Source organism: Poecilia mexicana, unplaced genomic scaffold, assembly GCF_051168715.1.
Source record: "Poecilia mexicana isolate PSO_F unplaced genomic scaffold, ASM5116871v1 scaffold_9, whole genome shotgun sequence".
Classification (NCBI taxonomy): domain Eukaryota; kingdom Metazoa; phylum Chordata; class Actinopteri; order Cyprinodontiformes; family Poeciliidae; genus Poecilia; species Poecilia mexicana.
The window spans coordinates 2,449,893-2,465,000 of record NW_028263378.1 but is presented as its reverse complement, the minus strand read 5'-3'; the positions used below and the strand labels follow the sequence as shown (position 1 = coordinate 2,465,000).

The 15,108-nt window shown below is 42.8% G+C and overlaps 1 protein-coding gene across 1 annotated transcript in view; it reads right to left on the bottom strand.

Moving 5' to 3' along the window:
• dapk1 (death-associated protein kinase 1) overlaps positions 1-15,108 on the bottom strand; it is a 69,534-nt gene that overhangs the window by 5,216 nt on the left and 49,210 nt on the right. Inside the window, exons 14-26 of the mRNA XM_014971052.2 lie at positions 14,638-14,736; positions 13,068-13,166; positions 12,779-12,976; positions 12,317-12,514; positions 9,935-10,033; positions 8,125-8,202; positions 6,251-6,470; positions 5,290-5,475; positions 4,585-4,782; positions 3,318-3,456; positions 2,827-2,947; positions 1,711-1,899; positions 1-1,296 (exon numbers count right to left, since the gene is read on the bottom strand). The exon at positions 1-1,296 is cut by the window's left edge and continues 5,216 nt beyond it. Of these exons, the coding sequence (XP_014826538.2) occupies positions 22-1,296; positions 1,711-1,899; positions 2,827-2,947; positions 3,318-3,456; positions 4,585-4,782; positions 5,290-5,475; positions 6,251-6,470; positions 8,125-8,202; positions 9,935-10,033; positions 12,317-12,514; positions 12,779-12,976; positions 13,068-13,166; positions 14,638-14,736 (3,099 nt within the window). The 3' untranslated portion in view covers positions 1-21. The remainder of the gene's footprint in view (positions 1,297-1,710; positions 1,900-2,826; positions 2,948-3,317; positions 3,457-4,584; positions 4,783-5,289; positions 5,476-6,250; positions 6,471-8,124; positions 8,203-9,934; positions 10,034-12,316; positions 12,515-12,778; positions 12,977-13,067; positions 13,167-14,637; positions 14,737-15,108) is intronic.

The following is a 15,108-nucleotide window of genomic DNA, read 5'->3' as shown; positions in this document are numbered from 1 at the left end:
CGTTGCTGAAGCTGCGGCTCGTCAGCGCGATATGACGGAGCTGATTGAGTTGTACGACGTGCCGCCGTTGCAGGTGGGCGGGTATCCGTTGGGGGCGCCGCTCAGCGCCTCCATGTTGACCCTGAACACCGGCGACGCCTTGAGCAGGAAGTCCGCGGCGTCCCGGCGCCCCAGCTCCCGCAGTTTGATCATCAGAACGCCGACCGTGCTGCCGGCTCTGCCGCTCCACTCCCGCAGCAGCGCCGCCGTCGGGCTGGGTGGCGCCGGCTGCGCGTCGGCGTCCGGTGCGGCGCCACCGCCGCCGCTGTGCTTGGCCACCAGGTCGGTGAGGCCGAGGTTCATGGCCAGCAGGCACCAGTCCTTGCCCAGTGCGTCGGGCGGGTCCAGCATGCGGCACAGCTTCCTGCGGGCCAGCAGCGGCACGTCGGCGATGTGGACGTCGGTTCCCAGAACGCCGTGCTGGTAGACCTCAGCGCAGCCGAACGCCAGGATGCTGCTGAAGCTCTCGCGGTAGCCGCCCATCGTGTTGGTGAGCGAGGTTTCGCGCTGGATCTGGGCGCGGCAGAAGTCTTTGGGCTGGTACACCATGATGGGGGCGTGGTGCTCCCGCAGCTGCTGCGGGCTCAGGTAGTACCGGGCGGTGAGCAGGCCCGGCAGCGTGGAGGCCAGCAGGTTCTCCGTGATGCTGCACACGGTGTCCAGCAGGACGTAGCACTTGGCCCGCTGCGACTCGTGGCCGCGCACCTGGATCTCCACGCCCTGGCCGTGGTTCACCAGCAGGATCATGGCCTCCGCCCCCGCCTGGCTCACCTTGGCGCCGTTGGTCCACAGGTGGATGTCTCCGTCCGAGTCGTCGGCGCCGTCCTCCTCGGGTTTCTGCTGGTGGCTCCAGCGGCACAGGTTGACCTGCAGCTTGTGGAACAAGCCGCAGGGGAACGGAGTGAGGTGCTCGGCGGGGACGAGCCGCACGCCGCCGTAGATCAGCGCGTCCTCGTCCTCCTCCTCCGTCCAGGAGCGGTGCAGGCCGTTGGTCTTGATGAGCGCCGGGACGTCCACCATGGACGGGTTGGTGATGTCGCGGGCGCAGACGTCCATGGCGTCCAGGATCTGCAGCAGCTCCTCCACGTCGCTCTCCGGCGCCAGCGCCTGCACCTCCTCCAGCCTGTAGCGCCCCCTGTAGTGGTGGATGGCCTTCGGCGTTTCCACGGACAGCAGTTTACCGAGGACGTTGGTGCAGAGCCAGCGAGGCTCGAGCACGACGACGTCCTGCACCGTCTCGCTCTGCATGATGTTGATCTGCAGGAAAAACACACAGAAGCTCACTCACCCTTTGACACTTTTACTGATGAATTTGAAAAATCTTTTAAGGAATAAAGCGCTTCTTTTTCCTTTTCCACTTCTACCCAAAATACCTCTGTGACCCCAGATTAACTAACCAATTATTCCTCCTTAAACAGCTTAGGAAAGCTCTACGGCCTAAACAAAACATGCTCATCTCTGTTCAGAAAGATTTTCTTTTTTTCAGCTGTCCTAATCCTCTTCCGCAGCAGAGGCTCGATGAACCTTTCATGTTTGGGTTTCTGAGTCGAGTCGTTCCTGTAAACAGGCTGACTAAACGCCCCTGACTCAGCAGTGCGCCCTGGTGGCCAGTCGTGGTACTGACTGAACTGGTAACCAGCACTGATGAGGTTCTGGTGCGAGACGCCTCACCTCCCCCATGCTGTGCAGCTGCATGGCCAGAGTCCGGAGGTGGTCTTGGCTGACCAGCGGGTTGATCTGCTCCTGGACGTCGCTGACAAACTGTTGCCATGACGTCAGCTGGTTCGGCCCGCTCAGCTTCCTCCAGGACGGCAGCGCGGCCAGCAGGCGCTCTGACAGCTGCGTCATCGGACCGAACCTCTGCAACGAGGGAGAACAGGAAGGTGAGAGCACAAATAAACTAATGGAGTAGAAACTAAAGCACTTTAAACCTTTAACACGCCTGCATGAGTTTGTAGTACCGATGTTTACTACAGGATGCTTTTATTTTGAAGGCTGCTTTTGCTTTCTTAACGATGTTGGTGAGGTGTTGTGTTGAACATCTTGCATTAACCTCACCAATGCTCTAACAAAGCTAAAGAAATGCACTTTAAATTGTACATATATTCTGTGAACTGGATTCCTGCTCGGCGTACAGATGCTCTGCGCTTTCAGATAAAAAACTAAATTTGTTTAGTTGTGATGCATCCAGAAAATGCTGCAGTGACCTCAAATCTCACCGTTTCTGTTTGCTCATTAAAACTCAAGGATATTATCTGCTTTTACAGAAACTCTGAAAACTGTAATTTAGAACATATGCCTTATTTTATTATCTATGCAAATTTTTCCATTTACACACACACACTTGACACTTAATACTAATTTCCTGTAAGAACTAAAACCTCTGATTGAATCCCTCAAATTCCTTAATAATATTTATTACAATATTTTTACAGAAACCTCTGAATTTTTTTTACAAGTATTTAGCCATTTTAGCTTTTATGGGTTTTTTTTTAGATCTTTTTTCATATATTCGTTTATCTTGTATTTATTGAATTTCCTTTTCTTAAAATATGTTAATTTATCTCAACAGACTGATTGATTTTGATGCTGTTCTTTAATGAAAAACCTGTTTTGTACATTTTTGTTCGATAAAAATAAAAAAGTATCCTAAAAAGTTATGATGCCGTTTAATAAATGCTGCAAAAAATGCAGGTTTTCTAGATTGTTTTTGGAAATATTAAACAGTGCAGTAACTTTGTGCTCCAAATGCTGAAGGCTCTGATGTTTGCAGACGTTTGGACTCACAGAGACGATGCTGGCGCGCAGCTCCTGCAGGTGACTCCTCAGCAGCTTCAGGTCCTTGGAGTTTGATGCTCCGGTGTCCATCACAAACAGTTTGTCGCTGATCTGCAGATCGTTCCCAAACCTGGAAACCAGAAAAACTTTTACCATTTCAGATCAACCTGAACGGGATTTTCTTCAGTTTCTCCTATTTTTCCCGTGTCTGCAGTTAAAGCAGGGTTTTCCCCAGTGAATCATTAGCCTGGCGGGCCACCAGGCTTTACTTCTCCCCCACCAGGCTGATTGTCTTTTGTTTATTTTTTATAAATCAGTAACAGAAGATGTTGGTTTACCGTTTCAGAGCAATCTGGATTTGATTTTCTTCAGTTTTATCACTAAAGCATGGTTGGCTGTATTAGCGCTTTCAGCAGCGTGCTTTAAAGGTTTTCTGGGTTAAACCAGGTTTAAAAACGGTAATTCTGTTTGGCGTTTTGTGCTGTGGTTTGATTCCCGACCTGTTCCTGACTTCCTTGAGCAGCGCTCGCTCTTTGTCGTAACTGAACTCTCCAGAGAACGCCCTGGTGATGTCGGCCAGGTCGGCGTGCGTCGCCACCAGGACGACCGTCAGCGGCTGCTGGATCCGACCGCCGAAAACTGGACAGAAAATCAAAACATCAGTAACGTCACAGACAAACGTCAGGTCTAACATCAGGTTTACCTGCAGAGGACATCAGCAACTAGGCAGTGAAAGTGCTTTACATCATAAAAACACCAGGCAGTCAAAAATTATGAAACAAGCAATAAATGTTACATTTTTAATAAGCAAATACAGATCCAATGTGTTGATCAATGTTCGTTATTATTAATCAACAATAAAGAGGCGGGTTTTCAGCTTTGATTTAAAGGAAATCAGTGTTTCAGTAATTTTGTAGTTTTTGTAAGTCTGTTTTCAGGTGATGAAAGGCTGAATTTATAACCATCTTTATCTGGGCTGATCTGGTACCGATCAGTCCAGATTTTGGGCCTGATCGGTGCCATCGAGATGTAAAAACTGGAGCTGCATGCTGACTCTTCATCAGGGGTGCCTAAAGTGTGGTTCGGGAGCCATCCGTGGCCCTTGGAACAATTCTGTGTGGCCCCTGACTGCAGTTCAGGAATGGTTGAAATTTTGTTTTTTTTTTTAATGAGAATTTGAATGACAAATTGATGAAAAACCAGATTATTTCACATATAACATGAGAAATATGTGTTTTTGTATGTGAGATGGGGAAACTAGTACTTTTCCAACAATATTTAAGAATTATTTACTTAAATCAAACTCTACCTTCTTGCTGAAAATTACTTGTAAGACAATTTTGTCTTATTTCAGGCGTACTAAAACCTAGACCAAAAACACTTGATAAGAGTTTGTGGTTTTGCAGTGTATGTATGTAAACTTCTGGCTGTTACATATTTAATGCTGTAGAATTGTTTCAACCCTTCTTCTGACTGATACCTTTGCACATTATGAACCTCTCTAGAAGCTTTTGCTTAATGCAAAGGAAACAAATGAGAAAATGTGAAAAGGTTTATGTTGAGTTTATTAGATTCACTATAACTGCTACGGCGTAAAGACTTATGAAAATTGGTTTTATGTTTTTCCAGATGAATGTTGCAGGGCAGATATTTAATCTAAGATAGAAAACATTTGGGAATTATAAGTTATGGTTATTGGATTTTAAATGAGGCTGTTGGGAGGCAGCGTACATAAATATTTTGATCATTTCGAGCAGCATGCTTTACCGATGTTGTCCTGCGGCGGGGTGAGGGCCTTCAGCAGGTTCAGCCAGTAGGTGATGTGGCCCAGCTGCGTCTCGTACGGCTCCTCCAGGCTGAACAGCACCAGGTGGATCGCCGTCACGTCGTTGGCCGCAAAGTAGTCGTAGGAGCAGTGGTAGACGGGGTTTCCTGAGAACTCCCAAATGCTGAAGTCACCAACACCTTCAGAGGAAAGGAGGAGGTTACGTTACATTTTAATATGTTAAAGAATATCTGTCTATGGAAGCACATTCATGCCATGAAAGAAAAAAACCCCAATAGTAATTATGAGTTTTAAAAGTCAGAATTATGCAAAAAGGTCACATTGTTTCTATAAGGAGGCTTGCTCCAGTATCTTATAATCATGACTTTGAATATCAAAATTATGACTCTTTATGTAAAAATTATGATTGGATCTCAATATTAGAACTTAGAAAATCACAATTATGAGATTCAATCTCAAGATTTTAACTTAGAAAGTTGAGACTGAAAGTCAAAATTATGACTGACGCTCATAATTATGACTCAATCTTGAAATTATGACTAAATCTCAAAAATATGACTTTAAATCTTCTAATTATGGCTTCCTCCTGGGTTTTTCTTCTTTCATGGCAGAAATGGGCTTCCATACTACACAGAGATCTGTACAGTGAAGGTGAATTTCCGGGGTGTTCTTCGCGAGCCTCTCACCGTGGATGTTGGCGTGCTGGATGTCGATGGCCTTGGTGGCCAGCTCGTCCGCTGCCGACAGCGCGCTGTGGACGGGGGAGAAAACCTCCAGCACGCCTTTGGTCAGGCTGGGCTCGAACATCATGCTGCGACTGCGCACGCTCACGTTCTCACAGCCGGGGTAAAGGTTGGAGATGCTCACAGAGACTGCAGAGGAAGAGACACAAACCTGAATCTGCAGAATGTTTACCAACCAGGCCGGCTGGCTGAGACTCTGGTCAGAGGATTTCTCTGCAGTTTGTTCCACAAACTACATCTAATATTATCAGGAATAAATATTACAAACCCACAAGCTGTAGCTCAAACAGGTGTTGTGATGATGCAGTTTTTGTTTTCTTTTAACTTTTGGTTTTTATCTAAAACGTCACTTTTACCACATGGGGGCGCTGTGTTACCGCAAATAAATCCCCTTGTTACAGCCTTGACATTTGAATTTCCATCACATGCTGCAGAGCCACACCTACCCGCTGTTTTTCTGGAGCCTGTTGGAAACATTTTATTCTATTCGTTTAGGTGAATCCAGTCTGACTTTATTAAAACTGGATTAATTTTACTGAAGGTTAAACACTCAGATGTTGAGATAAAGTTAACTATTTAAACCATAAAAGTTACCTGCAGAGTCAGATTCACTTTATCATCTCATCATAAAATGATTCTGTCTTCTGCAGACAGAATCATTCATCTCCCTCATATCCTGGTCAGTTGTGAAAGGCCAATATTTTTCTTCATCATCTGAATTAATGTTTGTCATTTTTGTAATAGTATAGACTGTTTTGTTTTTTTCCCCAATAATGGTCTCTCTTTCATTTGAGAGAGAAAATGAGAAAAAATATGCAAAAAAGTAAAATAAATAAATAATAAATAAAAAAATCCATAACAGATGTTATTTTTGTTTTCTGCTTTAAATAGGATGTGTAGCTACCTGCGGGTTTGGAGTTGACGGGGGAGTTGGGGTGTCGCGCTGAGTTGGCCAGGCGCGTCGTCCTGCGCCTCCGGAAGAAGCTGCGCAGGATGCCGCATTTCAGCGACTCCAGCAGCGTGCTCTTCCCGGACCCGGAGTGTCCGAACAGCTTCAGTTTGATCCTGGGCTGGACGGTCTGAGTGGGGCGCAGCTGCTGGATGTAGCTCAGTTTGTGGTTGTCCTGGAAACAAGGAGGAAGAAAAAATTAATGCTTGTGCTTAACATCTATGGAATGTAGCAGGGTATTAATGCCATGCTAAAAAAAATAAAATAAAATAGACACGAGGACAAAAGCATATAAATATGAGAATAAAGTTGTAAAATTACTAGAATAAAGTAATAGAATAATGAGAATAAAGTTATATATTTAAGCCTTATTTAAATTTTATTTTCTAACTGACCTTAAGCAATACTTTATTGTCAGAAAAGCTGAAATGTGTATGAGCTGTAAGCCAGAACTATCATAATAAACAGAAATAAATAATCTAATGGATTTAAACACTGAACATCAAGCTGTGCATGTAAAACTCAACCTAAAATCTGTTTTTCGACTGATCAGAAACCAAAACGAACGCTGCGCACCATGGCTGCGTGTAATGCTGCCAGTGGTCGACAGTGAGGTCGTCCTGCAGGCATCCAGCAGATGAGTCAGGATCATCATGGCCTCCAACTCTGAGGGGGACGTGAAACACTCCACGCTCCCACTCGGCTACGCTGCTGCATCCACCAAACCAACATCTTCATTCCACTGATTGTGGTTCACAGAGTGCAGCATCTGTGCTCCGTTTAGCTAAAGCAACATGTTTTCTTTTCCATATCCTGGCCTTGAGAAGAAGTCAGTCTTTATCAAATCTGTGTGTTAGAGTCTTATTTTAGCTCAGCATATGCAGAGGATGACTGTTTTCACAGTTGCTGCTTTCACGTTTTCACGCTTTGCTCTGAATCTCAGCAGGTTCTCAGCAGGATCGCACTTTTAAACGAACCTTTAAACCTTTCTTAAACAAATTTAAAAAGTTTAAGGTCAATAAAAATCACTTCACTTCATGTAGAGTTGATATTCCTCAACAGATCTCCACTGCATAAACGGCTTTAACAATCAGTATTCTTCATCAACACATCATTTTATAAGATGAATTTATGTTTTGAATCAACCAGACAACTCAAAGCGTAATTTTGTTAAATGTTGACGTCACGAATGGCTGTAATAAACAGGAAGTAGAGTTTGCTAGCTAGCAAGACACCATCTTAGAAAAATGGAATCAGAGGTTTGGACTTTTACCATGTTTCAGGGTTTCGTGGCTCTGGTAAGGCTCAAACCCGCCATGGATAGGAGGGTCACTATTTGACATTATTTGCCTTTTTGTGCTTTAACTCTTTTCTGGAAAAGTCAAAAACAACCTCAAGCGTAAAAGCATTTGTCTTGCAATTCTGAGGAACTTATCTCACATTTAGCTGTTTCAATCAATCTTCTCTTATAAGATACTTAAAGAAGGGCATAAAAATAAACATTGATGGAAACGCATTTAATGAGAGGTTTGTGAATTTGTGCATGAACACAAACCGTTTTGACCGTCTTTCTGCGCGTTAGGAGCCATAAACCTGCATGAGACTTCTCCAGCTCTGTGAAAACCTCCATCCTTCCTTTGGCAGATTGTTAACATCTAACGCGTTTCTATCTTCGTCTTGACACCTTCACACCAAAATAGTCGAGTGCTGAGACTGTGAAACCCGACTCTGCATCATCGTCCTACATTTAGGCTCGTATTGAAACTACTTACAGACATTCAAAGCAATATTTAAATTGTTTTACCTCTTTTAAAAAAAAAGATTTTTACCTTTTTAAGCTTTCCTAATAAATCCACGATGTGTTCATGATGATCAGCAGAAGCCAAATCCTCGGCTGTTTTTCCATCCTGGAGAGAATAAAGACGACATGGAGAAATCAGATCATCAGTCAGATGATTTATTGGCTTCATGTTACTCATAAAAAGAAAAGTTCATTTTACATTTAAAACATTGTAGCATTTTTATTAATTTAACCAACATGGAGCTGTCTGCCATCAAATATGGAGGCCTAGCTATTAATATTGTGCAATCTGCAGGCATGAAAGATTTATTTTTTTTTGCTATGGGAGACCAAAACTAACTGCAGCCCAGGGCCCTTATTTTTCCTAGATCCAGCCCTACTGGGGCTGAATCTAGAATCTGGACCACATTTGGTGATAATTACTTATTCAAAACCTAAAATACTAGAAAATGTACCAGGAACTTATGCATTTCATAGGTTCTACATTTAGACTTAGTGTTGGTATAAGTACTAAAAAAAACTGAACTTTAATGGATTTTGGCATCAGGATTATGTCATAATGACATTTGATTCTGAAAAACAAAACGAAAACAAAGGCGAGATTCAAGAATATCAACACAGTGTCATCTAGTCTTGTTATCGGAAACCCAATATTGTCTTTCAGTTTCCACGTATTTAAATAGGGGAACTCTCATTCTTTCTCCTTTACATGTTTTTCATTGTTTTACAACCAAACCTCACATCATGCTTTAGGAGCCGAGCCATCCGCCGCCGCCCGGCTGCGTTTGCTGCTCCACACGAGGAAATGCATCTGCTGCTTCATTCCTTTATTTTTCTTGTGTAAATGGAGAACAGCACAACTGAGCTGCAAGTTAAAATGAAGTGAAACCAAACACTGACCGCTTCAACGTGTCAGAGACGGCTGCAGATGGAAGGTGTCACAATTACTACGACTGATGCTTGGCAACCAGCGGCTCGTTAATCACACAAACCGGAGGGAGAATCAGTTCCACATGTTATTACATAACTGTTGCTATGGAGAGTTTAAAAGGACGATGAACAATTATACAAGCAGCCTGACACGGATTCAGTCATAAAAAAGTGTCTGAATTTAAGACATCTATTGGTTTGACGGAGAAAATCCCAGAAATAAACGGAGATCCTTCAGCTCTTCGCTCCTCTGCAGCATCACGACACAAAACAGCCGGCTGGACAATGAATTAAACATCCTGGATTAAACATGCATTTCACATCAGCTGTCATACAATTTTTACTATACGAGGAAGAGCTTCGAGTGGAGACCGTCTCTTCTTAGAGTAGTCTCAGGAATTTTATGGAAAAAAATCTCAGACATTTTCTACAAAGAAACTCAGAAATTTCAGAGAAAAACCTAAAAAAATTTAGATTAATCTCAGAAATTTTCAAGAGAAAACGTAGACATTTCTGAGACTCAAAGGTTGAAAAACAAAAAACAAAATAAAACTCTGAAACTGAGATTAATCTCAGAAATTTTCTAGAAAAAACTAGAAAATTTCTGAGCTCCAAAAGTTAAAGATTAGTGAGGAAAAACTCCAACATTTTGAGATTAATCTCAGAAATTTTCTAGAAAAAACTTGGAAATTTCTGAGCTTTGGTCAATAAATGCTGAATTTTCTTCTGTTAGTTTGAATATTGAGGTTGGATTTTTCCGGAACCAGATCTGGTGTTTACTGACTCCATCTCAGTCAGAAAACTACAAATTTCCCTTCAAACAATTAAACTGTTATGTAAATAGGGAGACATTTCGCTACATAAACAAGGCTGTGTTGCTTATAAACTGCAGTTATTTGCCGACTTACGTTTGTGACGGCGTCGATGTTTGCTCCGGCCAGACAAAGATGGCGGACGACCTCCAGGCTCCCGTTTCCAGCAGCCAGGTGGAGAGGAGTCCGTCCATGCTGGATGTCAAAATAAAACTCAGTTTTTAGAGCATGTTTGCTAGATTTTATTAGTAATTATTAGTTAAATTTGTTATTATTAGTTATAGTAGCAGTTTTAGTTTTTCATAGGTGCAGAATTTTAAAAAGTTGAAGTATTTTGATTGTGTGCATGTTGATCAGGTAATTAATACTCAACAGAAGACACGATTTTCAAAAATATATTCCGCTATTTTTAAACATTGAAGCATTTTCTCCAAACTTTTGTCGACTAGCATAAGCGCCATAATCTGCTGACATAAACGGCTTCATTTCATATCACATTAAAAGGCTAAGAAAAAGATTCATAAGCATAAATGTCTTATTTTAAGTGTAATAAAACATTTGCACTGGAAATTAGACAAAAAATAGTTGGTAAGATTTTGTGGTTTTGCAGTGCATCTGCCATTTATAGAAAAATTAACCGCCACCCCAAAATGAAGCCCAATTTTATCTCCAGTTAGCTTCCATCTTTCTGACTGTGAACAGACATTTCCACTCCCTCCTGCTCATTGATCCGCTCACGTTGTTTCCAGCTGAAGATGAACGCAGAGCGTGTGACGCTGTCTGCGAAACGCTGCTTTAGATAAGCCTGAAATAAGGGAAAGTAAAGCACAAATCCCTCCATGTCTAGCAGATATGCATCAGCAGCCTGTCAAACGTTCCCCACTGAAAGTGGAACACGTTAAAATGGAGAGAGTCAAAGTGGGAAGTGAAATCAGCAACGTGTGGGAAGGCCGGGTCGAATCGGATTTAAATCGCAGAGAAAAACTGTTTTTCATTCCAACAGGGTGGATGAAAAATAAAGTTTTAATGACACAAAGGTGAAAACAAAATGTAATACGCATGACGTCACATTCTTACTTTCAATTCAGTGAAGATGAAGAAGGTGATTATTTTAGTTATTGATTTTCATCTGCAGCCTTTTTATATGTTAGAAATACATTAAAACAAGTAAATTAATTTTTTAAACAAAGAAAATATGGAAATATTAGTTTTTCATGTTAATTTTTGCTTTTCGTTTTGTCATTTGAAGGTTTGTGTTTATTATTATAATAAGTTTCATATAATTACACAAATTTCTCAGTATGTTAAGATGTTCGCTGTGTGAAAAATAAGAAATCATACTTAACCCTTAGGAGTCTGGGGTCTAAATGGCCGCCCCGGCGCGCAGTCTTCCTCTTCTCTGCATCAGAGCTCGCTCTGCAGCCATGTAGCGACGGCTAGCAAAACTACTACAAACAAAACTAGCCGTCGCTAGTTTTGTTAGCGACGGCTAACAAAACTAGTAGTTTGTGTGTTCGGCTAACACACGAACTCTAACTAAGACACTTATAGTCTAAAAAACTCATCCGAAACACTCCTAGTACAATCCAAAGCGTCACTGCGCTCCAGTCTCTTCCCGTCTCCAAAACGCTCCACAGCGTCTCGCACCACGTGTCTCCGTTCACCTAGCAACAGACCGTCAACACCTTTTCAACACCTTTTCATTGGTTTTTTAGAAATGTGGCACATTTAGACCCCACAAAATAAGGCGGAAATGATCGATCATATTTCTGGCTTTATTTTGAAGTAAATAACCACAAAACCAATATAAAACCACCACTTTTATAAAGTCTGAAGTCCGTGCTGCATGCCGTCCGTCCAGCATGCCGAGTTGAAATGAACACTCGGCATGCTGTCAGTGTTGTTACGAGGCCTTATAAATGCGTCACGTGTTTGCCCGTTCCAGAGCGGGCATCGACTCCTAAAAAGAAGATTAACATTTTATGGCCTAAATCTCCCACCGTAAAACATATTTATAAGAAAAGTTTCATGTTATTTTAAATGATAAATATATGTTTCTGTACAATTTTGGTTTAATTATTGCTCCTAATATATTGTTCTTTCAACAAATCACCTTTTTTGAGTCTACTCCAGTTAACCATTAACTAAATTAGTTGGTGATTATATTAATGATCCATTAATCGCAATTAATCCAATTAATCATTTCAGCTCTACTACAGATGGTGAAAGTGGGAAGTTTTAAAAAGCGAACAGCGAACATACATGACCTCTGAATAGTTTGAATGGCCAGTATGAACATCAGAGTGACTCCAGGAAAAACGGATGGATGGACTTTAGATGGATAGAACGAACTGATGAACAGTAACATCTGGAAACAGATTGATATTTCCTGTTCTGCGTTTTTCCTCGCTGTCCCTTTAAAACTTCCCAGCATGCATCATTCCAGTAGTAGAAGCTTTCCTGATGATCAGAGCTCACCTTGTTGGGCAGGTCCAGGCTCGCCTTGGCGCTGCACATCGCCGTGACGACCGCCAGATTTCCGTCCTTGCAGGCGATGTGGAGCGGTGTGTTGCCATGGCGATCCTGCTGGTCCAGGTGGCAGCGGTGCCTGAGGAGGCAGCGGACGACATCAACCTGGCAGCGGCGAACCGCCAGGTGGAGCGCCGTGTGGCCGTCCTGCCGACAGAACCGGGTCAGAAACAGAACCGGGTCAAAACCGGGCCAGACATTTAAATAACAGAAATATAGATAAATATAAAGAAACAAAAACTAATAAATCTTAACCTGCAACATTGCAACAGAGTTTAACTGAATTCAAAGTCCAAATAAGTAGAAGCTGTAAAACATGCTTGTCAAACAAGATGGACGCCCTGGTGTGATGACATCACCAGTGCATTGATTCCCAGTGGAAACAGGAAGTTGAAGCAGGAAGTGTGTCACCTTGTCCGTGGCCTCCAGGTCCGCCTTGTGCTCCACCAAGCACTCCACGATGTCCACGAAGCCGCGGGCGGACGCCGTCAGCAGCGGAGTCTCCCCCTCGCGGTTCTTGGCGTCAACATGGCAGCCGGCCTGGCAGAGCGCTCTGGCTACAGCGGAGTAGCCGTGCCACGCGGCGCAGTGCAGCGGCGTTTCTTGCTCCTGCAGACCATAAAATAAACAAACAGCATGAAGCTCCGGTTCCCTCATGACCTTTCTGTTCATCATGTTTGACCCAGAGGTCGACCCTCACCCGGTCCGTCAGGTCTGGATTGGCCCGGATGCTGCACAGGTAGCTCACCACATCCACGTTGCCGTAGCGAGCCGCCACATGAAGAGCCGTTTCTCCAGACTGCAGGAGAAAAACAGCAAATATTCACATGATTTAGAGAATTACAAGCTTAAAGATGAAACCTGTTCACCTCTGGAACGTGCTTACTGCTGAAAATCCAACACGGATCCAAAGTGTTTACATACAGCAGCTAGCAAGAGACGATAGCGTACAATACAGAACGTACGACAAAGCAGCAAGAATGAGAGCGAGGTCAGACTTTAGCGGTTGTAAGATTCCTCTTTATTCGTTGGTCAAGACCATAAACCATTTCTCCTGCTAGCGCTAGGCTAGCATGTCTGCTTTGGTGATATTTACCCAGAATGCTCTGCGTTGTAGTCCACTTCCTGGTTTTGGATCTAATAGTGTGCTTTTGTAACATTCTTACAAAAGCACACCATATTTTGTTGCAGCATTTTTAATAACTTTTCTGACACAAATTTAAGCATATTTTCATCCTATATATTGTTAAATCCTTGTGGGAATTATTAGATACTCATTATATCCACAGAATCTCATATGGGCCAATTTTTATTTACTAAAAGCAAAAATGTTTGCTGAATTTTACCCGTCAAATTTAGGAGTTTTTTTTAGAAATGCTTTTAAAGGCCTTGTCTGCTGGTAACAGGGGAGATCCTGCGTGAAGACACACCCTGGATGATGAGTTTGCTCGTTTGTGGGAGACGAGGCCACTTAGAGTAAAATCTAATGGATGCAAAATACTTTGTAAAGTCTGGAGTCATCCCTCGTTTCTTTATATTTAGCAGTCAGACTTTCATGTCATCTTTAAAGTGGACTTGATCAATAGTTTCCAGACTTTCTGACGACTTTCAAAGTTGACTTTGAACGTTTTCCACCGATTTCAGAAATGAAAAGATTCCTAGACATTAGAGATGAATCCTTGTCATTTAATTCTAATTATTTCCTTAAATCTATATATATATAAAAAACTGGCTTCAATAAGGTGATTCCCAAAATTAGAGAAGTCTTTTTTTAAGCTTTCTGGCATTTAGCAAATGGAAATAATTTGGTGAATATAACTGACCTAAAACAAGAAAGTTTAGTGTGATTTAACTTCAGACAGTGAGAAAAAAAATTGTGTACGAAATTATCTGTAACTAATGTTTTCCCAAACTTTCAAGGACTTCATACAGAAATTAAGCACTTCCCAAACCTTGAAAGCACTGAGATGAAACTCAAGCATTTTAAAGGAAACTGCTTCTGGGATTCCGTGAGTCAGACTGAGCTCTGCACAATCAAACCCACACCAGCAGCATCAAAAACAAACACACACACTCACACACACGGTCCATCTTTCTCCATCTCCATAGCAACAACAAATAAGCTGATAAAATGCCAGAGTAACCGCTTTTCCCTCGGCGTGAGTGTGTTTGTGTTGGTTTCAAAGCGGTCGGCCGGGTGGGAGGCGGAGAGCAGCTGAGCAGTAGTAGCGAGGCCGTGTGTGTCTTTAACATGTGTGTGTGTGACTCGCCTTATCCTGGACGTCCAGAGGGCATTTCTTCTCGTGGAGGAACCTCAGGGTGTCGACGTGTCCGTGTCGGGCTGCGTAATACACGGCGTTGGCTCCGCTCTGACAGGACAACATCACACGTTTTATACCAAAGATGTTTAAAAAACAAACACACCTCGTGTTTTCACCCGGGACCATTTCAGGGACATGCTAACATCCTGCACTTAGAGTCGCATTAGTCCAGCTGCTGCCATGGCAACGGTTAACAAGGGAGCTGGCAGCAAATGTCGTGTCATTGTGTGTTTAATTAGCATATCCATTAACGTGACGGCTCAGAAACGATCCTCGCTAAACATGAAGACGCCGTTCCTGGAAGTAAAACATGCTGGGTTTCCTCCAACAGGTTACAATCGGTTTATTGGTGACAAAAAACGTGTTCATTACGTTTCTTTGTACAAAATCTTGGTTTCTGCCTAATTTAAGCTCCTTTCA